Source organism: Peromyscus leucopus, chromosome 5 (assembly GCF_004664715.2).
Source record: "Peromyscus leucopus breed LL Stock chromosome 5, UCI_PerLeu_2.1, whole genome shotgun sequence".
NCBI lineage: Eukaryota > Metazoa > Chordata > Mammalia > Rodentia > Cricetidae > Peromyscus > Peromyscus leucopus.
Genome location: NC_051067.1, coordinates 109,010,272 through 109,038,127, shown reverse-complemented (window position 1 = coordinate 109,038,127; position 27,856 = coordinate 109,010,272). Strand labels below are relative to the sequence as shown.

The window sequence follows — 27,856 nt, the reverse complement described above, 5'->3', positions numbered from 1 at the left end:
AGAATTGAATGGCTTCCTGCTGGATGTGACAACAGCTCAGAAGCAGACTGGTAATGAACAAAGGATGTGCTGGAAAATCATAGCTAATGGGTAAAAAACAGCTGGAAAACTGTCAGGTACCGCCACAGGGAAAAGAATGAAGTCAAAGATGCCAGGAAAATGCCTGGGCCAATGAGAAACAGTAATTTTAAACGATTAACTACTTTTCCAATGAAATTCATATCCAAGGGGGGGGGGAAGCTTCCAGACTTATCATAATAATCCTCAAAAGAAAAGTAGAACAAGATCACCAAGTTGGAGCCATGGAGGTAAACCACAGACTAGAACAGAAGTCTCTTGGCAAGGTTTCCCGATCTGAAGCGGCATGCCCCGACAAAGACATTTATATGTTAGTTATTTTACCGAGATAAGGCCAAACTTGAGTCTCTTACTTTGGTAAAACATGGAATCAAAACTTTGTTCATGGGTAAACAGAAAAGCAGCAAGAGCCTTCCGTGAAGCCCCACAGACATAATCCCAGGCTTTAGGGAAGCTCCAGGGTAACACTCATCTTTCCCCAGTAAAGACAGCCAGGGTGGAAGACTATCAGAAACTGGTGTCGGGCAGAGAGAGCAAGTCGCTCGCTTCTTTAAACTACTGTCCTGTAAGCGGTGTTTTGTTCCCTTTTTAAAAGAGATTATTCTGAATTCACCTTAACTCACTGGTCCCTTTCTTCAGCTTTTCTATACCTAAGAAACAAAGGGATGCAGAGTTTTATAAAGTACTCTTGGGAAGAAAGGGTCTGGACTGAGGGACGGGAGGTGCCATCACCTACACTATCTGGGAGGGAGAAAACCACATAGTCCTTTTGTTTTTTTAATTTTTATTATTATTTTTTGTATATATTTTTTTTAAATTACATTTGTTTAATGTGTGCTTGGCCTGTGCCTGTGTGTGTTACGTCTAAAAGTGTGTACCTGTGCATGTACACTAGGGCCACAGCATCCATGTAGAGGTCAGAAAACAACTTTTGGGAATTGATTCTCTCCTTTTACCATGTGGGTCCAGGGAATGAAACTCAGGTCATCAGGCTTTGTGTCAATTGCTTTTACCCTAAGATCTATCTTTCAGGCCCCTTACTTTTAATAATCATAAATAAGATGATTGGCAGCTATGTTTTAACTAAGAGAGACACATCTTAACTTCATGAATTAAACCCCTTATGATAATGACAAAATTAAATCAGAATTAAAAAAAATAAATTTACTTAAAAGAAAAACAGGAAAAGATTCAAAACTAGAGTACTGTCCCCTTAAATATATCTAATGCAAATTCAAAGTATCAGAAATCATATCTTGTCCCCAAAGGCCATGTCAATACAACATAGGAACTCTAATCATCAGTATTAACTCTTGAAATGAAGGGAACAAGTAGAAGCCAGTGAGAAGAAACCCTGGCAAGGACACAATGTGAGTAGCTGCTCTGGGCATCAGGCTCTGGCTGGCGAAGGACCCTGGTCCTAGATTGAAGGAGGATAGACATCTGGTCAACCATCTTGGCTTCAAGTGGGGGAACTGGCAGGATTCAAGGAGGAAGCATTGCTGCAGCCTCCAAAGTCAGTCTCTACTTCTCACTCCCTGGAGCATGCGCTCCCACACATCAGCACGGTCTCCTCAGGAGGATTTGCTGTCGCTCGTGAAGTGACGATACAGGAAACCTACAAGAATAGCGCCCACGACGGGGAGAATCCAATATGCCCAGCAACTAGAGCAGGAAGAAAAAGCAATGAAGTTAAGATTATTTTATCCAAATAACAGAATGTTTTTCAGCACCTATGTTTTAAAACTCATGAGACAGGAATCTTGATTTGATTTACTCCGATTTTCTCTTAAACTTTTACCACGCAGTATTTGAAAGGAAAACAAACAGAAACCACAACTCTCCATTTATCTGTGCCTGTGCACAGATGTGCTCAGGCATGGTGTGATGTGCATGTGGAGCGCAGAGGGCAACATGTGGGAATGGCTCTCTCCTGCCACATGGGAACCTCAGCTCGGCAGGTGTCTTTACTTGTTGAGCCATCTTGCAGGGCCCTAAAGCCTTCCTTTTAAAAAGGATGTAAAAACTAAAAAAGACTTAACTTGCAGGGAGAGGTCGTGTACCCATTTAACCCCAGCACTCTGGAGACAAAAGCAAGTAAATCTCTGAGAGTTCAAGGCCACAGAGTGACACCCCACTCAAAAACAAAAACAAACAACAACAACAACAAAAACCAAGGCTGTAGCTCAGTGATAGATGCTTGCCTACCATGCAGAAGGCCCTGGGTTTGAGCACTAGCACCAGAACACAAGAAGAGAATGCATAGTATGCTATCAAAACAGATACACAGTGGTACATGCCTGCAAACCCAGCACTCTGGAAGTTGAGGCAGGAGAATTGCTGCAACTTAAAGGCTAGCCTGGGCTACACTATAAATGCCAGTCCAACCCCAGCTATGTATCAAGATGCTGTCAAACAGAAAAACAGAACAAAAAAAGAAACACACACACACACACACACACACACACACACACACACACACACACACCATAATCCCAGCATTTGGGTTCAGAGGCAGGAAGATCAAGAGTTTGAGGAGCAGGAGACAGTAAGTTAAGGACTTGAGTGTGATCCCCAGAACTCAAATAAAACTTCAGGGAACAGTGCCTATGCTTGAAAGTTCAGTGCTGGGGAGATAAAGATGGGCAGATCCCTGGTATGTGCCAGTGTAGCCTAACTAGTGAGCTCTAGGACAATGAGAGGCCAAGTCTCGGAGACAGTGTTCCTGAGGATGAAATCTGCATTCCCATGCACACACATGCATGCAGATACACACAAATATTAGAAAAAAAGTTCACAGTTGCTCTGGTGTTTAAAAAAAAAAACAACAACTAGATATATATAAATACCTTCATAGGTGTTTCTATCAAGACATACTGGTTATTTCTGGGTTATGGGGTTATAGATATTAAAATTTGCCTTTGTGATTTTTTTTTTTTTACAAATTATTACATTGCAATATTAATTTTTATGTGTATGGTACTAGGGGCCAGACCCCATATAGATATTAATATTATCTATCCTATTATTGCATCCCAAGTAAGAAGCTGGTAATGGGAGTCTGGTAGCCCGGCTCTCGATGTCTAATTTTATTTGTTTGTTCGTTTTTTTAAGATTTATTATTTATTTTATATCTGTGAGTGTTTTGCCTGTATGAATGTATATGCACCATGTGAGTTTGTGGTACCCTCAGAGGTCAGAAGAGGGCATCAGATCTCCCTGGAACTGGAGTTGTGGATGGTTGCGAGCCTCCATGTGCTACAAGAGCAGCAAGTGCTCTTAACTACTGAGCCATCTCTAACCCTCAATGTCTAGTTTTAATTTTGGACAGTACTGAGGAGAGACAAAGAGTGCACAGGTTGTTCTAAAAGATGTTAAGCAAGTAGCAATGCCATGAGAGGTACTGCAGGTGACTTCCCTTAGGAGTTTCAGAGCAGACACCTCTCCTTAAAACAATTCTCTCTGTGTGTGTGTGTGTGTGTGTGTGTGTGTGTGTGTGTGTGTGTGTGTGGTGTATGGGTGTTTGGTTTGTATGTAAGTCTCTATACAGCTGCATGCCCTGTGCCTGAGGAGACCAGAAAGTGTCAGATCCTCTGGAACTGGAGTTACAGACGGTTGTGAGCTGCCATGTGGGTACAGAGAACTGAGCCTAGGTCCTCTAGGAGAGTAGCAAGTGCTCTTAACTGCTGAGTCATCTTTCCAGCCCCCTTAAAACAATTCTTTACTAGGGCTTATTAGCTCTGCCAGGCTTAAGCTGTGAGGCTCTTTGTGACCCAAATGATTTGGCTGCCCCTCTATTTAAGACATATCCAATCTTGGTATAAAAAAGTTCCAAACAAATAAAGCCAGCTGAGATTGTGAACAGAAATTATTCTCTTTGCCTCAACACATCTAGCAGAGTGCACCCGGAAGTACAGTGGCAAGTCACTCCCCAGGTGAGACCGGCAGGCAGGCAGGCAGGCAGGCGGCGCTGCTTAAAAGCCAAGACAGCACGCACAGCAGAGACTGTGGAACACGGGAACCCTTAAGTAACTGAGGCTTTCTGAAGAGCGACCACCGAAGACTACAGTCCAGAGAGAGGACCCCCAAGAAAACACTGAAGGGAAATTCTCCAGTACAAAGGGAAGAGTTGCCACCCAGTCTCACATCACTTTTGCTACTGTTTAAGTGTGAAGACAAACAAGAATTGCATTTCCACTGGACTCAAAGAGACTGAGCACCAATAATAATTTTGTGCCAGAGACAGCATTTTTTTCCTGGAGATTCATCCAGGTTACTGTAAATAATTGTGATTTGTTAATTTTTATCATTCAGTATTATTTTATCATATGACTATATTAGAGTTCATTTTATTACTCATTCAATAGATATTTGAAGTTTTTCCAGTGTTTGAATGTCTTGAGTAATGTTATAAATATCTTTTTTTTTTTTTTTTTTTTTTGATAGAGTCTCACTCTACAGCCTTGGCTGGCCTGGAGTTCACTATGTAGACCAGGCTAATCTTGAATTGATAAACATCCACCTGCCTCTCCTCTCAAACTCCGGGATTAAAGGTGTGTGTCACCACACCTGACTTTTTTAAATTTTTTATAATTGATTTAGTTTATGTGTATGGGTGTTTTGACTGATTACATGTATGTGCACCACATGAGTTCCTGGCACTCTCAAAGTCAAACATCTTCTTGCCTTCGTTTGGGGTTCCTTCTGCTTTTTTGCCCTGGTTTTGTATACCCTCAGCTTTTGTGCTCGGGTTGGGAGACCCTTCCCCTTTCTTGCCCTGGTTCTGGGCCCCGTCCCCTTTCTTGGGAAGGTGTCAGATCCCCCAGTACTGGAGTTATAGAGCTGATAGTGAACTGCCATGAGGGTGCTGGAACCAAACCTGGGTCCTCTCCAAGTGCAGACAATGCTCTTTACCATTGAGCCATCTCTCCAGCCCCAGCTATAAATATTCACGTATCTATTTCCGTGTACCTATGTTGCCAAGGTTGGTCTCAAAACTCCTGGGTCAAACAATCCTCCCAGTAGCTGGGACTATACAGCAGGCACACTGTGCTCTGATTTGTGACATGTTTCTATTGTAGCTTCCGTAGAAATGGAGCTGTTAGGTCAAAAGTTATTTACTAGACACTGCCAAAATGTTCTCAAAGCGAATGCTCCCAGAAGATGGATTAAGAGTCTTGGTAACTCCCTTCCTAATAAGCAAGTCTTCTTGTGTGTAGGAACTCTAGTTTTTGCCCACATACTAGGTGTGAAATAGATTTTAGTGATATGACACCAAACCTTTTCCCACATGCCTCTATTTGTGTAAAGTATTTATTTATTCACTTATTGGGGGGGAGCTGAGGACTGAACCCAGGGCCTTATGCTTGCTAGGCAAGTGCTCTACCACTGAGATAAATCCCCAACTCCGAGTAAAGTATTTAAATGCAAATCTTTTTGCATATTCTATTGGGATATTTTTAAAACTTTATTTGCAAGATTCTTTATGTATTTTGTATAATAATTCTTTTAAAAACAAGATTGATCTTTGAAAATTTCCTACATTCATATGTTATATTTTGGTGATGTCCTTCCACTACTATCCCTTCCAAATCTCAAGGGCAATGGTTCTCCACTGTCAGTTGCAACCCCTTTGGGGGTTGAATGACCCTTTCACAGGGGTCACTTACATCAGAAGACAGATATTTACATTATGTTTCACAACAGCAGGAAAATTACAGTTATGAAGTAGCAACAAAAATAACTGTATGGAAGCCGGGCGGTGGTGACGCACGCCTGTAATCCCAGCACTCAGGAGGATCTCTGTGAGTTTGAGGCCAGCCTGGGCTACAGAGCTAGTAGGACAGGCTCCAAAGCTACAGAGAAACCCTGTCTCACAAAACCAAAAGTAAAAAATAAAAAATAACTGTATGGTGTGGTCACCACAGCATGAGGAGCTGTACTAGAGGGTCGCAGTGTTAGGAGATGGAGGACCACTGCTCAGAGTTTCCACCCTGCCTCCCTCCCAACTTCACATCCTATTTTTAAAATACTTAATATCCTTCCCTCCCCAAAATGAACTACTGCTGCCTGTATCTGCATAGAAATTCTTTGCTTTGGTTTTTCTTTTTAAATTTTATGCATATAGATATTTTGCCTACATATCTGTCTGTATAATGTGCATGCCTAATGTCCAGAGGCCAGAAGAGGGCATCAGATCCCACCCCACTCCCTGAGCTGGAGTTAGAGAAGGTTGTGAGCCACCATGTAGGTGCTGGGACTCAAACCCAGGTCCTCTAGAAAAACAGCCAGTGCTCTTCGCTGCTGAGCCATCTCCTCAGCCCCAAACTTACATTAAAAAGAAGCTCTTGCCAAACATTATGTAGAGTGTAAGGAACTTCATGGGAAGATACTAACCTTTTGCACGTACTGCTCTTTGAAGGATCCTGAAGAAGTCACATGTTCAAAAATAACAGAAAGAGAACATTAGTACAGTGCATGTAAGTCTTCTTGGATATCTAGATAAACTGTAGATAATAACAGAATTTCCTTCACACATTTGATGCCTATAGCCTCTAGGTAATAGGAAAACTTAAAATCTTCTATTTCTAATAATACATTGGTATTTGTTAGTGAATAATTACTACAGAGAACATAGAAATGACCTAAGCTTTTTACATGTAAAAATATCATTGATAAAAGTCTATTGAAATGGCTGGGTGATGGTGCTACACACCTTTAATATCAGCACTTAGGAGGCAGAGGCAGGTGGATATCCGTGAGTTCAAGGCCAGCCTGGTCTACAGAGCGAGTTCCAGGAACAGCCATTATGCTATGCTAAGTGATAAGGGGCAGACACAAAAGGCCATCTATTATATAAGTCCATTTATATGGACAATGAGTTGAAACAGGAGGTCAGCAGTTGCCTTAGGCTGGACAAGAGGCACTGGGAGGTAAATGGAATATGGCTGGTAGTAAGTCCATGGTTCCTTTTCTGTTTTGTTTTGTTTTGTTTTGTTTTTTGAGACAAGGTTTCTCTGTGTAGTTTTAGTGCCTGTCCTGGAACTCACTCTGTAGACCAGGCTGGCCTCAAACTCACAGAGATCCACCTGGCTCTGCCTTCGGAGTGCTGGGATTAAAGGCGTGCACCACTACCTGGCCATGGTTCCTTTTCATAGTGATCAAATTGTTATAAAATTGATTGCAATTATTGTTGTATAGTGCATTTGTACATGAATGAACTAAAAGCACGGTCATACAGATTAACACATACTTCAATCCTGAAAACAGAGAGGGAACCTCTACATTTCAAACCTTTTATACTCTTTTTACAACCAAAGTTCTGAATATGTGCTAACCACAGTGAGCCCTGGACGAAATTATAAGAAGGGAGAAAGAATATAGATAGCGCTAAGCCTATAATGTGCTGAGATAGTAATCATTTCTAACAAACAAGAAATAATATAAAATGTCATGTTTAATAACTAAATACCATTAAAATACCCCTGCTTTAAGAACAATCCACTCCTGGAAGGGAGAAAAAAAGAAAAGAAAAACTTGCCGACAACACTGGAGGAATGGAAATAGAAATCATCCATTTTCTTCAGGCCCCTGACAACAGAGTAAAGGCTCAGTTGTGGCCCTCCTTTTTAGTCAGAAATATTAAAAGAGATACATAAGACACAGCTATTAACAGCCAAGTCCTCCAGCCAGTTTGGAAAGAAGCCACCTAAGTTTAGTTTAGTTTTGCTTTTGTTGTTCAATTCTTCCTCAATTTTATAAAACTAAGAAGAAAAAAATAAAATAACTTTCTTGCCTTCTCACACACTTCCCACAACCCTTACTTCCATCCATATCAAAACTCTGCTGAGTCTAATTACACTTAAGTGAAACTCCTACAGCCTACAGATAAATTTAGTTTATTCTTTTGGTATTCAGGCACATCTGGCTGGTAAGTCCATACCCAGATGTTAGTGCTCTCTACCTTTCATATGGAAACTAAGATTTCAGTTATGAAAGATCAGACAGATCAAATCCTAAGTTCTTCCAGCAGAAGCCTTACCACATCAGCAATATGCATGCTTCTTTATTTTTCAAGGAATATACTTGCAAAACAAAATCTGATTCTGCTATTACTTTATATATATATGTATGTATATTGGTTTTTTCAGATAGGGTTTCTCCGTGTAGCTTTGGCGCCTTTCCTGGAACTCACTCTGTAGCCCAGCCTGGCCTCAAACTCAGAGATCCGCTTGCCTCTGCCTCCCAAGTGCTGGGATTAAAGGTGTGTGCCACCACTGCCCAGCTATTTTAGCCCAATATTATTAATAATAAAAATTAACTGCTTGGCTGAGCATGATGGCACACCTGTAATTACAGCACTTGGGAGGTAGAGGCAGGAGGATTAAGAGCCCAGGGCCAGTATGGGCTATTCGAGACCCTGTCTCAAAAACAGAACAAAACAAACTGCCTGCTCAAATAAAACTGGTTCCTGCACTGAGGCTATGGCTTAGTCAGTAAACTGCCTGCTGCATGAGGACCTGAGCTCACGTACCTACGTGCACATATCCACAAAACATACACAAATACAACACACAAAATTTAAAACAAAACTCAGTCCTAAAGCACAAGGTATTATGGGTTTAATTCCTCATAAAATCAATAAGTAAAATAAGTATATTTTTATGAACAATAATATTAAAGATGGGATTTGTAGGGTAAAAGGAAGTATTTTATGCTCAAGTGTTTTGGTTAAGGTTACTATTGTGGTGATGAAACACCATGACCAAAAGCAACGTGAAGAGGAAGGGGTTTACTTCACTCACAATTCCATATAAGAGTTCATCATCAAAAGCAATGAAGGCAGCAATCACACAGGGCAGGAACTAGAGGCAGGAGCTGATGCAGTAGCCATGGAGGAATGCTGCTTACTGGCTTGCTCCTGGCTTGCTCCTCATGGCTTACTCAGCCTGCTTACATAGAGAACCCAGGACCACCAGCCCAGGGATGGCACCACCCACAATGGGCTGGGCCCATCAATCACCTATTAAGAAAATGCCCTACATCCTATGGGGGTATTTTCCTAATTGAGGTTCCCTCCTCTCAGATGACTTTAGCTTGTGCCAACTTGACATAAAACTATCCAGCACAGGCCAGGTAGTGGTGGTGCACCCCTTTAATCTCAGCACTTGGGAGGCAGAGGCAGAGGAGGTAGATCTCTGAGTTCAAGGCCAGACTGGTCTACAGAGTAAGTTCCAGGATAGCCAGGACTGTTCCATAGAGAAATCCTGTCTCAAAAAGCCAACTAACCAACCAACCAACCAATCAACCAACAAACAAAAAAAACAAAACAAAAAAAAAAAAAACTAGCACACCAAGTAAACTTCTGTGATGGTTTCTTGTTTATTTTATGTGTATGAGTGTGTGCCTGCATATATGTATGTACACGACATGGGTGCAATGCCCATGGAAATCAGAAGACAGAGTTGGATCCTCTCAAACGAGAATTTCCAGACAGTTGTAAGCTGCCACACTGGTTCTGGGAACTGAACCCCAGTCCTCTGAAAGAACAGATAGTGCTCTAACCACTGTGCCATTTCTCCAGTCCCAAACAGACTCTTTATAAATCTGCCCAAACTGAACCATACATAGTATTTCTAGCTCAGGGCTAACTCAGCTTCATTGTTTGTAGAGTGAAAATTCAGATGAACTTAAATTCTAAAATCATTACTCCAGCACAATTTTCTGAGCCAAGGCATTTTAGCAAGACCTTTAAGATCAGCAGCAGAAGAAACAGCGCTCTCTCATGTCTAGAGAGACTGAAGGAGCACTACTACCACAGCCCATTTTTGCTCTTTCACTAGTTCCACAAAAGAATGTTTTCCCAGATATTTCCTCAATAAACACTGTGAAAATGAGAAGAAATGTCTGTCTGCAGTCATGGACAAGGATGTTGGGGTCAGTGGAGGAGGGCAGAGGCAGGTGGATTTCTGAGTTTGAGGCTGGTCTGTTCTACAGAATGAGTTCCAGGACACTAGGGCTACACAGAGAAAACTTGTTTTGGAAACAAAAAACAAACAAAAATAAAATTTATATAGTAGTACATTGTGATATAGGGGCCATGGTATAATTCTGGGAGAGTCTTTTCCAGTATTGTTTTAAATAAGAAGTTCCTGACTTGTTTTTCTTAAGTCAGTGGCCACAGAAATGCTATAGTGAGCAAGTAAAAAGCTAGGGAACTACTGTTAGGTTTACTGAAGATGTGTTGAGGCTTAAGTTTTAAATACTTGGAATCCTCTTTGAATAGCAAATACAGTTTAGGAATGAATCACAAGCTCCTTATACATGTTATGCATCTGTATTTATACTTCTGAAAGCCTAAGTATAATCTGTGATTAGCTGATGATACCCTATCTCTATTTTAATGCTTCAAAATCATAAATTTGGCTCTTTCTTTGCTATCTTTATGTTCTGGTGATGAAGTTTACAACATTCCTTAAGTGTGTATTCTCTAATGTTTTCTTTTTCTTTTTCTTTTGTTTTTTCCAGACAGGGTTTCTCTGTGCCTGTCCTGGATCCCACTCTGTAGACCAGGCTGGCCTCGAACCTACAGAGATCCTCCTGGCTCTGCCTCCTGAGTGCTCGGATTAAAGGTGTGGTCACCACCGCCCAGCTTGAATTTATTATTAGGTGCATATTACCATTTAAAAAGTTAGAGGACAGAAGACTTATGATTTAAATATTTTATAGACCCAATTACATAAGGTTGTGTAGTATATAATCTTGGGGACAGCCTTCTTGAGAAGTTTTAGCATACTTCATGCTTTTACTGAAAGTCATTTCTTTTTCAATAAAAAACGTTGTTATTACTGGTGATTACAAGTACATTATGTCTATGTGTGAGCATGTATGTGAGGGTAAAAGAGGGTATAGGGCCCCTTAGGCTGTTAATCCACCTAATGTGGATACTGAGAACTGAACTTCAGTCCTCTGAAAGAGCAGCATGCACTCTTAACTGCTCAGCCACCTCTTCAGTCCCAAACAACTTTTCTAGATGAAAATACAGTTCAATAGTTACTGCTTCACCAAGTATATGTCCCTGTAGTCAGCCTAGTTGTACATAAAAACGCTTCTCTGTTGACATGACAAAATTTATAAACAAAAACACTCCCTAATACAAATTTCTAGATTCTCTTAAGAACTCACTATAGGATCCATACTGAGAAAAAAAAAAAAAAAAAAAAGAGCCCGCTGCGACAGTACACATAGCACATCACTAGAAAAAGGCTGGGGCACAGTTCAGCTGGTAGAGTGACTGCCTACCGCGTATGAAGCCCTGGGTTTGATCAATACCATAGTAACAAGATGTGGTGGCCCACACAAATGATCCCAGAACTTAGGAGGTGGTGAAGAGGATGACAAATTCAAGGTCATCATCTGCTATATGGTGAGTTTGAGACCATCCCAGGCAACATGAGACTCTGTCTCAAGAAAAAGCCCTCCCAAGGTATCGCCCTTATTTGGACCTCTAAGGGGAAAAATGTGACCCACCAATTCTATTTGGAAAGTATGAAAGGACATTGCCTGGCTCTTCTCATACCTCATTTTGTTTCTAGAACTTCATAGAAGGCATTGATCTCTGGCACTGCTCAGAAAACAACTGTATTTTGTTTTTCAAGAGTGACTGGCCATGACATATTACACTCAATTTCCAAGGACCGTAGATGTCTGACAAACTACAGGGAGCAGTGTCATAGCCCAGGAGAAGCCCTTGATCACAGCAGTTACTCCTTGTCCCTACGGAACAGTAAAGAGCTTTTCTGAAACAGGCGCTCCTGCAGCCACACCTGCCGCGTGGCTAAGGAGGTTTTGAAGTACTGACTCTTCACCCCAACTATCAAGACAAAGTATCCTCTTTTTTATTTTGTATTTTTGAAGACAAGAACCTCACCATGTGACCTTTGGCATCACCATATCCCAAAGGACAAATTTTGTCTGTTTGTTTTGTTTGTTTGTTTGTTTGTTTTTCCAGACAGGATTTCTCTGCGTAGCCCTGACTGTCCTGGAACTCAGTTTGTAGACCAGGCTGTCCTTAAACTCACAGAGATCCACCTGCCTCTGCCCCCTGGTGCTGGGATTAAAGGTGTGCACCACCACCAAATGTTTTTTAATTCTAAATAGTTATTACTGACTAAATCCAGGCATCATGGCACACCTTTTATCTCACAACTAGGGAGGCAGAGGCAGTCAGATCTCTTTGAGTTCCAGATCTCAAAAACAAAAAACGAGGGCTGGAGAGATGGCTCAGAGGTTAAGAGCACTGACTGCTCTTCCAGAGGTCCTGAGTTCAATTCCCAGCAACCACATGGTGGCTCAAAACCATCTGTAATGAGATCTGGTGCCCTCTTCTGGCCTGCAGTCATACATGCTGCATACATAATAAATAAATAATAAATCTAAAAAAAAAAAAAGAAAAAGAAAAAAGAAAATTCTTTAAAAAAAAAAAAACAAATAAAACTGTGATATCTGTTGTCAGATTTATAAATTACAAATCTTTAAAAATTTTATAACGTAGTATATCTAGGCTATCAACGAGGGTATTATGAATCTACAAATAAACAATAGTGACCATAACCACTTATTTACCTGTGCCTTAGTAAAAGTAACATGAAAAGCGGCTTCTAAAAGAATTGGGAAGCAAAGACTGGCATAGTGACTCCGGAAGGGAAGGCAGGAGGGTCAGAAGGTCAAGGTCGTCCTTAGCAGATATGACAGACCTTGACGAACAAGCAAACGAGAAGACGTGGGACTGGAAACCGACTCACACTCGCAATCAGAGACAGTGCTGTGTCTGGTTCTGGCTTGCTCCCCCACTCCACGGGAAGAGCGCAGCGGCTCCATGAAGGTGGAGAGAAGTGATCCACAGAAGGAAAAGGAGGAAGTCAACTAAACCCCACCCTATAAAGCTGAAGGCTCTGCTTAACGAGGCTTAAAAAATCATTTCTTACAGATTCAGAAACCCTGAGTCACAAGAAAAGAAACTAATTAATAAAATGAGCTTTCCTCCCACTTCTTGACGGTGAATGTTAAACCAGAGATAAAAAAAGTGAAGGAAAGAGATACTATATCCTAGGACAGAAGTTTCAACCTGTGAGAAACCAGATTGCTTCTCAGCCTTTTTGGTAACATCAAGCACAGAAATAAACTGAGGGATCAAGAATTTCTTCCTGGAAAAGAAAATCAGTTTGGAATATAATTCTATGAAAACCTGGTAGGTAGTCTTGAAATTTTTCCAAAAGGCTTTCTTTTCGTAATTTGTCTGAAGAGTAAAAGACAGCCTGACTGGAAACAAACAACCAGAATCATCCTAATGGAGACAGATCCCCTGGGAACAAGGAGCTGTAGAAACACAGGCTTGAAAGCCCAGCTTTCCATCCCTCCCTAACCTAGGATGGGGCGACACTACAGCTGTAGTTCTAAATTATCAGAACACTTGGCAAGCCGAGGAGGCTGCTTCTTTTTTCTTTCTTTTCTTTTCTTTTCTTTTCTTTCTTTTTTTTTTTTTTTTTTTTGTTTTTTTTTTTTGTTTTGTTTTGTTTTGTTTTTTTGAGACAGGGTTTCTCTATGTAGCTTTGGAGTCTGTCCTGGATCTCACTCTATAGACCAGGCTGGCCTCGAACTCACAGAGATCAACCTGGCTCTGCCTCCCGAGTGCTGGGATTAAAGTTGTACGTCACCACCGCCTGCAGAGGCTTTTTCTATACTTCTTGCATGGAACAACAACAACAAAAACTCCAAGGCCTATCAGTTTGATGTCAGCTAATCAATCTCTTTTCAAAAGCAATGACAGGCACAGCGTTCAGCAGAAAGTGTGGCGCTTGGCTTCCTTCCTATCACCTAGGCTAGTCAAAATACAAATCCAGCAACTGCACCGATTCTGAACAGGAATAATCAAAGACCAGGAAATGAACACTTGATTTGTATTTTCATGTTCATTCCAGGGGATCCCAATTTAGGTTGATGTAAGCAACAGAATTTCTGGAACACTGCTGTCCACTCCCCACAAAGGTTCCTAATGGCCTCCAGGTTTTTTATTATTATTATTATTATTATTATTATTATTATTATTATTATTACCAAGAAAGAAAACTAGCAACAAGAAACAATTGATAGATTTCTAGACACAGTAACTACAAAATATGTTTCTACTTTTTAACATAAAGAGTGCTTTCACTGGGTGGTGGCACAGACCTTTAACACCAGCACTCAGGAGGCAGAACCAGGCAGATCTCTGTGAGTCTGAGGCCAGTCTGGTCTACAGAACAAGATCCAGGACAGGGTCCAAAGCTACACAGAGAATCCCTTTTTCAAAAAAAAAAAGAGTGTTTTTATGATTGCTAAATTCAAGGTGTGTTTCTTCTAAAAAATTATAGTATCCTTTGAATGAAATGAACTGAGAGTGGCACTTTCTGAACATGTTCAATTGAGGCCACAATTAGCTCAAATTTTACCCTAATGTCCCAAAAGGAGAGAAGAATGGGTAAGGCTTGAGGAGGGAAGGACAAAGGCAACCACCAGTGCTTACAAATGTTTCAGAGCATTTCATCTGCCTTTGTAATTTAACAGTTCAGAGTAGCATAGGAGCAAGACAGAAGGGTTAATTTATAAAAACATCTGGATTCCAGAGCAACAGAAGGCAGACACTGCCAAGCAAGCAATCTCTTGAATTGAAAGAATTCTTGTGCCAAGGCCAGTTCAAATTGCTGTGCCAAACCTGTTCATCATTTCCTAGCTCAATGAAGAATGAGAATCTAGAAGGAGGAATGAGGGAGTCTCTATTGTGTGCACCAGGAGCTAGGGAACACCTTGACTGCTCTCCCTGGAGGTCAGAGGGCAGCGTAATAACCTTCTAAAGGACAGAAGTCACAGGAAAGTGAAGAAAACATGGGCAATGACACCACCCTGCTTGTGGGAAGCAGAAAAGGTTTCTAAGCTTTCTTCTTGGTACAGAAGGCAAAGTACATTAAGGTTTTCAAATACTCAATACTGCATCTTTTGTTTTGGCTGCATCAGTGAGCAAACTGGGAAGGGCATGGGACAATTTGAGCATACAGAATTAAAAAATTAAATTGGGGAAATAGGGACAGAAAGAAAGGCCTCTAGTTTATAGATATAGAAGATATCTTGCAGAAAACAATTTAATCAGAGCATTTATCATGTTTTATATAAGTAAGAATAAGATTTTCTCCCAAACTAAACCCATAACCTAATTTCTTTCAAAACTACAATAAATATACTTTGGAGTCTCACCGGGCGGCGGTGGTGCACGCCTTTAATCCCAGCACTAGGAAGGCAGAGGCAGGCGGATCTCTGTGAGTTCGAGACCAGCCTGGTCTACAGAGTGACTTCCAGGACAGGCTCCAAAGCTATACAGAGAAACCCTGTCTCAATAAATAAATAAATAAATAAATAAATAAATTTTTTTTTTTAATAAAGAGAAAGGAAGAAATACTTCACACTCATAAGACAAAGTAATGACTTCTTACCTTGTTACTACCTTTGGGTTTAAGGTCACTCTGTTTAAAAAAAGAGAGAGAGAACAATGTTAAAGATGGATCTAAATGAACTCCAGCGATGTGTTAGTTCCTATTCTTCAGAGATTTCAGGGTCTGAAGAAGGGGCCCAGCTCCACCCACCCTTTAGTATATCAGGATCCCCTATTAGAAGGCTATAAGCACAGGACTTACAAGTCCATAGTTAATAACCAAACCGCTATCTCAGGAACAGGTGTTAGTAATTACAAAAACCAGTCAATAGAAGACAAAAACCAGTTAGTTCCCTTGGCTTTTCCTGTGTAGCTTGATGATTCTGGAGAAAACCAGGCTTGAGGCTAGGCTGAATGAATTTTCTACTCTAAATAATTCATTCTCTCATCCTGTGTGGCTGTCCAGTAGTTTTTCTCTGCATAAGAGACTGAGTTATACGACAGTTCTTACCGGATGGACATCACCAATGTAGTACTGCTTTAGCATTTCCCTGGCATCAGGGAATGGCCAACATCTTCAAAGCTTTCCGTTGCATCAGCACCAGCTTGTTCCAGCAGAACCTCTTCCCCACCAGGATGCTAGAAGGAAATGGCATTTGCTAAATAGAGCGCTCTCTGAAAAGCAAACTCCTTTTTTCTTTCCACCCCCTTCTCCCCTCCCCTTCTCCAGTTAATGGAACAAACTGTGTGCCGCCTGTGAGGCGCGTCAGGAAGAACGCACACAGCACCGTTTTCTACAATAGTCTGGCCCCAAATGCACAGTGTGGGTAATAATTGATTTTCTTTGTCAACATTAAAACTGCAACAAAAACAACAACAATGACAACCACAAGTGGGAACTCCAGAATTTCTGGAATTCTTTATTCTGTTTTTTACATTTTTCTTTTTTCTTCCTCTTCCTCCTCCTTCATCCCAACTCCTTTGTTCAGATGGGGCCTCATGTAGTTTGGTTGACCTGGAACTCAATATATAGCCCAGGATGACCTTAAAGAGCAGCTCTCCCTGTTTCCCGGGATTGCAGGAAGCCACTACAGCCAGACAGGGAAGAGGATTGAACCCAGGGTCTCACTCATGCCAGGCAAGCACTCTCTCCCAGCTGAGTATTGTCCCTTGCCCATTCTATTTCTCTCTTTTTTTAAAAAAAAAAACAAAAACAAAAAACTTTTCTCTTGTGTATGTGTGTGCATGTGCATGAATTCCCCCTGCCTCAGCTTCCTGAATGGTTATTCTTGCAACTTCTCTGTATGTTTAAAACTGCTTTTGAGTGGGGAAAAAAAAAAAAAAAAGAATAAGTAAGTAGGTAGGGCAGGGGAAGTACATTCTACAATTATAAGTTACAAAGAAACTGAGATAGCGTTGCATCCATACTTGTAAACAGAATAGTGACAGTACTTATCTTGACAGCTACTGCCATTACACAGGATGGGCTACAAACACTTGGCACTGGGGAGATGGCTCAGTAGGAGAAAGCCTGACAACCTGATTTTGATCCCTGGAACCTATGAAGAGAACCAACTTCCAAAGGTGTCCTCTGACTTCCCTCCACACATGCTTTGGGGCAGCTTGCACACCCATGTGTACATACACACAAACTAATAAATTTTTAAAAACTTGGCACCTGCCAGGAAAAATGATGCACACTTTCTATCCCAGCATCTGGGAGGCAGAAGCAGGTAGGATCTCTGAATTCCAGTCCAGCCTGGCCTACACAGTGAGTTCCAGGGCATTCCAGGGCTGCAGAGAGGCCCTGTCTCAAAACAGACAAAAAGTAGATAGATACCTGGAAATGCCAAAGGGACTCTGGTGGCTGCACAAGGTAAACACCATGTCCATGTCTTTTAAAACTTTTTTGTTTGTTTGTTTGTTTTTTAACCTAAGTATTACCTATTCCAAAACTGTATTTTCTAAACTAATACTGGACTTCCAATACTCAGCAGACATGTACTTATTAGCAAATTTGGAATTTTCATTATTTAATACATCCAAACCTGTATTCCTGAAATACTAGTGTTTTTAATTAGTTGCTTTTTATAACAAACACTTAAGCAGTATTGTTTTAAAGATTAATTCAAGAGAAATACAAAACCTCTCAAAGTTGCCTGCCAGTCACAGGCACTTACTGGCCAGCTCCCTGAGGGTCAGAACAGCTTCTATCTTGGTCTCCTCAAAGGTCTCCACCCAGGAGAGCCCAGCATCTAAGCTATTTTAATGCATGAGTAAGAGTGCCATTCACCTGTTTCATCTGAAACCATTCAGCTGTTTCATCTGGAGATAAAATGAAATCACTGCATAGGGAACTGCATTCCAATTTGCTCTATGTCAAAACTTGGGAAGATGTTTTCCCCTATGGCATATCCCAACAAACAGGCTTTCACAGTAAGAAGATATGCCAGGCCTGACGGCAGAGGCCAATAATCCTATCATCACAAGAGGTTGAGGAGAACATCCTAAGCTCAAGCCAGCTGGGGCTACTCTGTCAGACCTGTATTCAAATGAAAAGCCATGGTGGCACACACCTTTAATCCCCAGCACCCAGAGGTGGATCCCTATGAGGACTTAAGAGCTGCCCTTACAACTGAGTAAAGCTGGGAAGAGAGGTAATTCTTCCCAGGGAAGTACGCCCCAATTGGTAGTTCAGTGTCAAATGGTCAGGCCTGAAAACAAACAAACAAACAAACAAACATACACACATACAAACATACAGGTAAAATTATACACACTAGACAGGTTGTTTTTAGGAATATATATGTATCTACAAATACATAAATGCCTGCAATAACAACTGATGAAAAAAGAGGCCACAAATTGGAAGGAGAGCAGGGAGGAATATATGAGAGGATTTTAATGTTGTGATTAAAATACAATCTCAAAAACAAACAATTTTTAGGAAAAGAAATAAAATATGATTAAAAACAAGTTGCCCTTAACCTGGTAACTACTGTTTGAAAAAATGGAGTTTCTCTGAATAAAACAGAAGCTGTACAAGCCTGGGACACGCAGCAGGACCATTCTTTTCTGAGCCTTGATACTAGAAAACAGGAAATGATGAGTGTGTGGCTGGTAATTCACAAGGAAAAAGTCAAATTAAACATGTTTAGAGGGGCTCAGTGGTTAAGTGCCCTTGTTGCTCTTGCAGAGGATCCAGGTTCAGTTCTCAGCAGCCACATGGTGATTCACAACCATCTGTAACTCGTTACAGGGGATCTGATACCTTCTGACCTCTGCAAGCACCAAATACATCTGTGGTACACACACATACATGAAGGCAAAACACTAACATATAAAAGAAACAACAACAAAAAAATACTATCATATGAAAAAATACCTGTTTGGAGGGGAGGGGCGATGAGGCAGGGTCTCACTATGCAGCCCTGAATGTCCAGGAACTTTCTAGGTAGTCCTGGAACTCACAGAAAGCCACCTGCCTCTGCCTCCCAAGTGCTGGGACTAAAAGTGCCTGGCTTCAGAAAAAATAAAAATAAAATGTCTTAAGGCTGAGAGATGGCTCAGTGGATAAACTGCTTATTCCACATAAGTGAAAACTGGAAGTCAAGTAAACACCAGGTGGACCTGGCAGCCTGCCTGTAATTCCAGAGCTGGGAAGGCAGAGGTAAGGGATCACAGGAGACAGCTGTGCTAACTAGACTAGCAGTGAGCTCTGAATTCAACTGAGGGAAGAAGACCCTTGATGTCACCCTCAGCCTCTACACACATGTATACACACACACACACACAAACACCACACGCAAACATACCCACCCACATCACACCCAAAGATACATAAAAATGTTTTAACTTTTTTCTTCTGTTAACACTAGAATTAATAAGCAGAAAGAGGCAAACCTTTGGAAAAGCATTATCAATTATAACTAAGTAGTATGTGCAGTCAGTTCTAACTTTAAGCATAATAAACTATTTTTGTGGATAAATATATTTGTGTTGGTATTTTAATCATTTTCTTTACAAAGTTCATAATTTTCGTTACTAAAAATGCATTAACAGATGAACAAATGAAATTTCCCTGTTCATTTCAACTGATATGAAGAACAGAGTCAGAATTCTATTCACAACAATTTTTTTCAGCATGAATACCTAGTGCCAAGACAGACTCAGCATACCTAGATCTTTGAATACTGTCTAGAGAAAATGAATGACTCTACTAGATAGATAGATAGATAGATAGATAGATAGATAGATAGATAGATAGATAGATAGATAGATAGATTTTCGAGTGCTTTTAGAATCAAAGAGAAGTTATATTACAAAGGTTCTTGCCTCAGAGTTAAGAATTTATTAAATTGGGGCTGGAAAGATGGCTCAGCAGTTAAAAGCATGAGCTGCTCAAATAGAGGGCCCAGATTCTGTCCCCAGCACCCATCTGGGGGCTCACAACTGTGTAATTCCAGTTCCAGGAGATCCGAAGAGGAGGCCCTCTTCTGGCCTGTTCAGGCACCAAGGACACACATGGTATACAGACATACATGCATGCAAACACCCACACACATAAATAAAATTTTAAAAAATTTTTAAAAGAATATATCAAATCAGCCAGGCATGATTGCACACGCCTTTAATCCCAGTATTCGGGAGGCAGAGCCAGGTGGATCTCTGTGAGTTCAAGGCCAGCCTGGTCTACAGAGTGAGTTCCAGGACAGGCTCCAAAGCTACACAGAGAAACCCTGTCTCAAAAAAAACAAAATAAATAAATAAATAAAAGAATATATCAAATCAACAGAAAAATCAAAGCTGACATACAGTAAGTATATCACTCAGTGGAACTGAAGACCAAGTTGTTCTAGTTAAGATGTTTTATACAATGTTGTAAAAGGACAGCAAAGGCCCCGTCTGGCAGACACACAGATATGAGTTGCCCAGGGATATTATACCTGGATGAAGTGTCCCAGAGAAGTGACAGGGTGACATTCTGTCAAGAAGTAGATGTAGGTCCAGTAGGATGACTTATCCAGCAAAGCACCTGATGTGCAAACCTGAAAAACTGAGTTTAATGCCTAGAGCTCTCGGTGAACAGTAAACCAACTCCCTAAAACTGTCCCCTGGCCTCCACGGATGTACCATGGCAAAGGCATGCCCATATTCACACAAACACAACAATAATAATAGTAATAAAAATAAGTAAAATTTTAAGTAGATGTAACCATGAATAAATAACTTCTCACTCTACAAAGTAAACCAAACCATCTTCTCATTACAAAACAAACCAAAGCCAGGCAGCAGTGGCACACTCTTTTAATCCAGCACTCAGGAGGCAGAGGCAGGCGATCTCTGAGTTGGAAGCCAGCCTGGTCTACAGAGTGAGATCCAGGACAGGCACCAAAACTACAGAGAAACCCTGTCTCAAAACCCCTTCCCCAAAAAAGAAACAAACCAAGAGGCTGGAGAGGTGGCTCAGCAGTTAAGAGCACTTGTTGCTCTTGTAGAGGACCTGGGTTCAATTCAGGTGCTCTACATGGCAGCTCACAACTGTCTGTAATTTCAGCTCCAAGGAATCCAATGCCCTCTTCTGGACTCCATAGGCTCCAGGCACAAATGTGAAACACAGACATACATGCAAGTAAAACACTTACACACATAAAATAAAAACAAATCATTAAAAAAAAGTAAAGAAGGGAGGGAGGGGGACAGGAGAAGGTGAGGGAAGGGGAACAGTGGTTGGTATGTAAAATGAAAAAATTATTTTTTATTATTTTAAATAATAAATAAATGGAAAGAAAAAGAAAGAAGCCAAGTGTAGTGGCATATGACTTTAATCCCAGCACTGGAGAAGCAGAAGCAGGAGGATCTCTATGAGTTTGAGGCCAGTCTTGTCTACATAATGAGTTCCAGGACAGTCAGGGCTACATAGTGAGATCCTATATCTCTCTCTCTCTCTCTCTCTCTCTCTCTCTCTCTCTCTCTCTCTCTCTCTCACACACACACACACACACACACACACACACACACACACACACACACCCCAAAAAAAAAAAAAAAGAAGAGGAGGAGGAGGAGAAGAAAAAAAATAAAACAAGCCAAGCCCAGCATAATGGGTACATGCCTATAAATCTCAGGACTCAAGAGATAGAAACAGGAGGGTCAAGAGTTTAACCCTATATAGCAAGAGCCTATCTCACAAAACACCCTACAAACGTAAAGGGTAAGATGGTAGATTTTATGCTATATGTTTTCATCCTAATATAATTTTAGGTTAAAAAAAAAAAAACAACTAAAAATAGAAATGTGTATGCTTATATATATAAAACACATACAGATGCCATAAAACTTGAAAACAAGAGGAAATTATGAAAATGAAATTAGGAATGATAGTTATTTTGAGTTGGGGCAAGAGATAAGAGAAAAAATGGGTAGCAGCTTATTTGATTTTTGTTACATGTTGAAATGGGGTCTCCCTGCATAGCCCTGGCTGTCCTGGAATTTACTATGTAGACCATGCTGGCCTCAAACTCAGAGATCTACCTGCTTCTGCCTCCCCAGAGCATGGGAAACCATGCCTCACATGTAAAAGCTTATTTTCTAACAGGGCCCCAGACCTTAGTAGGCCCCCAGACCTTAGCACAACTGACTCCATGAAGGAAGTACCATTGAGGCTGTAAAACTCTGCACGTAGACAGTGCCACCTGCCAAATTTGAAAACAAAGACCTAACCCATCAAAGTCCATAGTTATAGGAAAGTCTCTAAGTGTACTAACTTGCTTCTTGGATTATGTAGTTCCTCTTCTGGCCAACTGATTTTGTTAACTGAAGTATGGCAACCCAGTACAGTTTTTGTGCTTAAAAGCTTGTCCTGAGAACTGGGATCCCGAACACCTAGAGTAGTTGCAATTAAGCAAATAAAGACTTTCTATTCGATTAAGTCCATGTCCCAGCAAATCTTCACTGGTGAATGCCCCACAACAATCTGATTGATTGTTAAGGTTCTAATTTTTGGTTTTGGCAATAATCACCATATTAGCTACTATTGCATCAGTGTGACTAAAATATATAACAGAAACAACATTAGGGAGGAGAGACTTCTCGTGGCTGCTTAGGGGATCTCTAGTCCATCAGAGCAGGGAAGGCAGGTAGCAGAGCACATGACGCAGGTTCATACTGCAATGGTCTGTACCACAGAGCAGGGAGTGGGGCTAGAACCAGGGGTTGGTATAACTTCAAAAGGACCACTCCAAGGGACCTACTTTTGTCAGCTTAGGCTGGGCCACCTAAAAGATTCACAGCTCCTAAAATAGTGCCACCAGTTGGCAGACAAGTGTTCATAAGCCTGTAGGGGGCATTTCTAAGTCAATCCATAATAACTAAGATTTATACATAAGTGAGCAAAAGAAATGCTTTGTAACACAATACATTATGCAAAAAGCTAGACGTCACCACAGTGGTCACTTTGGGGAAGACAAGAGGTACTGATTAGGAAAAAACACACATAGAAGGCTATCAGAACTTGGAAGGCAATTTCATGGATGTATGAACTTAAGAAAAACTCATTGAGCAGCGGGGCGGCGTTGGCACACACCTTTAATCCTAGCACTCGGGAGGCAGAGCCAGGTGGATCTCTGTGAGTTCAAGGCCAGCCTGGTCTACAAAGCAAGTTCCAGGACAGGCTCCAAAGCTACACAGAGGAAACCTTGTCTCTATACAGAGGAACCTTGTCTCAAAAACAAACAAACAAACAAACAAACAAAAAACTCATTGAGCATGCTTTCAGGCTTTGTGCATTTTGTGTTACAGATTTTTTAAAATGTCTTCAGAACTATGCAGAAAAGGGGAAACACCTTGTGCCACTGACTGGGCACAAGGCAGAGTTTTTCGAATGTGTTTCACTGCATAGCACTTTCTCCAAGCACTATTTTAGATGGAAGCCCAACCAATATGTACAATTAAGTACAAGTGATTAAAGTGTTTAACAATCTTCAAGAATCAATGTAAAAACCATCCACACATACAAATGGACAAGTAAAACTAAATGACAAATTGGTAATACCAGTAGCAGACACAAGGCAGTCTTAAATACTATTAAGAGCTCCAAGTCCCTAACTTCAGTGCTACAGGTCCTGGAGAGCATACTTGTAGACTGCTAATACATAAAAATATGCTGCTGTTGTTAATCCTGAAATTCACCAGAAAAAATAAAAACAAAAAACAGTTCCACAATTTTGGCTGAATTTAAGCAAGCTTTTATTTAAAATGATAAATACTGACCAAGATGGGATTTGGTCAGAACCACCATCTGGAAACTTTGCAGCCGTGTGGCCTCGAGACACATGTTGGCAGGGCTTACATAGACAAAACCTACAGGCCACCATGCTTTACCATGAGGCTTTGTTGTTATTCTCCAAGAACTACAACTCCCAGAATCTCAGGAAGTTACATGGTCCTTGGGCAGGTGGGGCCTACAGGTTAACTTTGGGTCTAACTCTGTGAGTTTGCTGTAGCTATTTAAGAGGTCCGAGAACAGTGCACAGGGCACTCCACCCAACCTGACTCAAAGGCTAAACGTCCTAGGGCAGGCGAGAGCACATTCTAATCCTAGCCCAAACTTTCCGAGATGGGACAAAGTTCAGTCTTAGCCCAACCAGTTCTGGTCTACCAGTCTTTTTGTTGGCTAAGCTTCACTGTCAGTTTAACAGGATTTAGAATCACCTGGAAAACACACCTGTGAGGACGGTTTCTAGAACTTACCTAAGACCCACCCTGAATGTGGGTGGCATGCTATGTGCTGTGGTCCCAAATGAATAAAAAGGGCAAAATGAGAAAGTCAGATGAGATCAGCATTCACCTCTCTCTCTTCCTGACTGCAAACATGATATGACCAGTCACCTCTCACTTCAGTCATCATGCTTTCCCTGTCCTGGTGAGCCATATCCCTCAAACTGTGAGTCAAAAGAAATCCTTTCTTAATGTCAGCTATTCTGTTACAGCAAGAAGAAAAGTAACTAATAAAGTAGTGCTAAGTACTGCCCTGGCTAGAATGATAAGAAATAAGAAGCCAGGCGTATTGGCACATGACTGCAAACCTAGCACTCAGGAGGCAGAGATAAAATTATCAGGAATAAGACCAGCCTCACTGGGCAGTGGTGGTTCATGTCTTTGATCCCAGAACAGAAGGCAGAGGCAGGCAGATCTCTGAGATCGATGCCAATCTGATCTACAGAATGAGTTCCAGAAACAGCCAGGGCTACACAAGGAAACCCTGTCTCAAACAAACAAACAAAAAACAACAACAAAAGACCAGCCTCAGGGGGCTGGAGAGATGGCTCAACAATAAAGATGTAACTGCTCTTGAAAAGGACCAGAGTTCAGTTCCCAGTGGCCATATTGCATGGCTCACAACCTTCTGCAACTCCATCTCCAGGGACGTGGCCTCTCTTCTGGATTCTTCAGACACATGTATGTGCGTGCACACACACACACACACACACACACACACACACACACACACACACACATAAATAAATAAAAAATAAGTATTTTTTTAAGCTACTGAAAGACAAGTTTAGATGAGGTAACTTACATAAAGTACCTCTGCTCTACATCCCATTCTCCCCAATCAAGCACAGAAAGGATATAAATCTGAAATACTGCCATAAAAAAGTAGGGGAGGAAGTCCATGAGATGAGATTGAAGGAGGTGCCTCTCACGTGGCAGGACATTTGCACTGTGGTGGATCTTGGTTTCCATAGCCTCTTCTAGTACTTTTCACTGCCAGAGAAGCAGAAATCAGAGAGGAGCCAAGGAAGTGGATGACTCAAGGCTGCACAACAGCAAAAAGAACTTGATCTATGTAGCACCCTGCCTCCTGTACTTTCTTTTCTTTTTTAAAGTATATGGGCATTGTGCCTGCATTTATGTCTTGGTATCACACACGTGCCTCGTGCCTGCAGAGACTAGAGGAAGGTATCAGATTATCTGGAAGAGAGTTACAGATGGTTGTAAGCCACCATCTGGGAATCAAACTTGGGTTCTCTGGAGGGACAGCAAGTGCTCTTAATTGATGCTGGGCCACCTCTCCAGCTATATTTCTTTTCTGACATAAACTTTCATTTTTCTTCACAAAAAAAGTATTACATTTATTTAGAATGTGTGTGTGTGTGTGTGTGTGTCTGTCTGTCTGTCTGTCTGTGTGTACACCTCAAATCACTTGTATGGAAGTCCAATGACAGCTTGCAGAAGTCAGTTCTCTCCTACCATGTGGATTCCAGGAATTGAACTCAAGCTTTGCAGTAAGCACCCTCACCCAATGAAAGTCTTGCTAGCCTACCTTTCATTTTTCTTCTTACTTCTTCAGAAGAAAAATGTCATAGCAATATATAATACCTTATATGCTAATTTAAAATGTTTTAAATTGTTAAAGAAAACTTTCTAAATGAGATTTTAACTTCTTCATTGGCTGTCCAATTATTCAAGAACCTCAACTACTAGGGGTGGAAAGATGACTCAGCAGTTAAGAGCACTGGCTGCTCTTCCAGAGAACCTAGGTTCAATTCCCAGCGCCCATATGGCAGCCTACAGTTGTCTGTAACTCCAGTTCCAGGAGCTCTAACACCCTCTTCTGGCCTATACTGGCAAAGGCGGGTGTGTGTGTGTGTGTGTGTGTGTGTGTGTGTGTGTGTGTGTGTGTAAACAGATATACATGCAGGCAAAACATCTATTCACATAAATTCAAAGGCAACTCAACTACCTCAAAAACTTCATCATTAAGGTTTGGTAATAATATTGGATTCTTTTCAGTAGGACAACACTGCAGGTCTTCACCACACTTCAATGTTGGGACTGTGAGGAAATGCTGATTCCCTCCCCTAGTCTGACAGTTCTAGTCAACTACAGGTTCTGACAGTCCAAAGCATGTAACGAAAGGATACTGCAACTGTGCTATATTTATGCCTCATTATTCAAACTAATTAAAAGCTATTTAACATGCAAAACCACATTAGTTGAAGGATACAGATATGCTACTATACTAGTGACAATCCAGATAGAACTGACAGTCACCTCATTCACCGAAAAGACGATCGAGGCAGCAAAGGAACGGACAGAGTGGAATAAGCAGAAACCCTGGAGGCCAGAAATAGTTGTGACAATTTCGGTCATGTAGACTTGATTTGTTTTTTGGGGTTTTTTATTTATTTTATTTTTTTATTTGTTTGTTTGGTTTTTGGTTTTTCCCGTGTAGTTTTGGTGCCTGTCCTGGATCTCGCTCTGTAGACCCGGCTGGCCTCGAACTCACAGATATCCACCTGCCTCTGCCTCCAGAGTGCTGGGATTAAAGGAATGCACCATTCTGTCCTGCTTAGGAGGAGATTTATTTATAGTACCTTTACCCATTCAGCCATCTTGTCAGCCCAAGTGATTTGAATAGTGAAGTATTTTAATTCCCACCTCTTTGTATAGAGAGCGACTGTGACTCAGGATTTGCCTTACATTTTGGTCTTTCCAGTACTGAAAAATTGATATGCACTCAGTAAAAAACATACACCAAATTTTTAGCTTTTTGGGACTAGTGATAAACAGTATGATACTCTCTCACAGACAGTGACAGGAAACCACTTTCCAGTTGGCCATCCAATTTGGATGTTTGTTTCCAAGGCAAACAATACACTACATAGTATTCAACAATTATATAGGAGACATTCAGTGTTTATTTTTTTTTTTTAAAAAAAGGCTCTGGTAACTGAACACAATGGAAAAACATGCAATACTGACACTTGTGATGTGAAAGCAGGACCTGGAGTTCAAAGTCATCCTCACAGCAAGTTTGAGATCAGCTAGGGTTACATACAATACATTGTAGTCTGGGCTTTCTCATGAGACTGAGGCAGGACGGTTATTGCTTGAGCTTAGCCTTTCAAGACCAGCCGGGGTATTAGGTAACACTGAGACTTGAGACTGTCTCTTTATAAAACAAACATCCCAGTACTAGGGAGGCGAGGCAGGTGGATCTCCATGAACTCAAGGCCAGCCTGGTCTAAACCGTGAGTTTCAGGACAGCCAGGACTATAATGATTCCCTGTCCCAAAAATCAAACAAAATGCTCTTCTTTACAGCTCCATCCTCACTCCTTTACTTGTTGAGTCAAGAAAGAAAACCAGGTTTCAACTTAGAGAGAGCAGGATAAATTGTTCTCAGCCTTTCTGAGTAAAAACGATGATCTTCTGTGGGGAGCCACAAATTGTGTAATAACCTATTCAGCTCAAGAGCACACCAAGGCAAGGCTTAAGACAGATAAAGGATTTTTTATTACTCACT

General features: G+C 41.1%; 1 protein-coding gene across 1 annotated transcript in view; it reads right to left on the bottom strand.

The window, feature by feature from the left end:
- Positions 1–895: 895 nt before the first annotated feature.
- The window catches only part of LOC114706723 (cytochrome b5 type B), a 38,795-nt gene continuing 11,834 nt past the window's right edge, over positions 896–27,856 (bottom strand). Inside the window, 5 exon segments of the mRNA XM_028889211.2 lie at positions 896–1,743; positions 6,475–6,503; positions 15,603–15,632; positions 16,053–16,105; positions 16,108–16,180. Coding sequence (XP_028745044.1) covers positions 1,653–1,743; positions 6,475–6,503; positions 15,603–15,632; positions 16,053–16,105; positions 16,108–16,180 — 276 coding nt within the window. The 3' untranslated portion in view covers positions 896–1,652.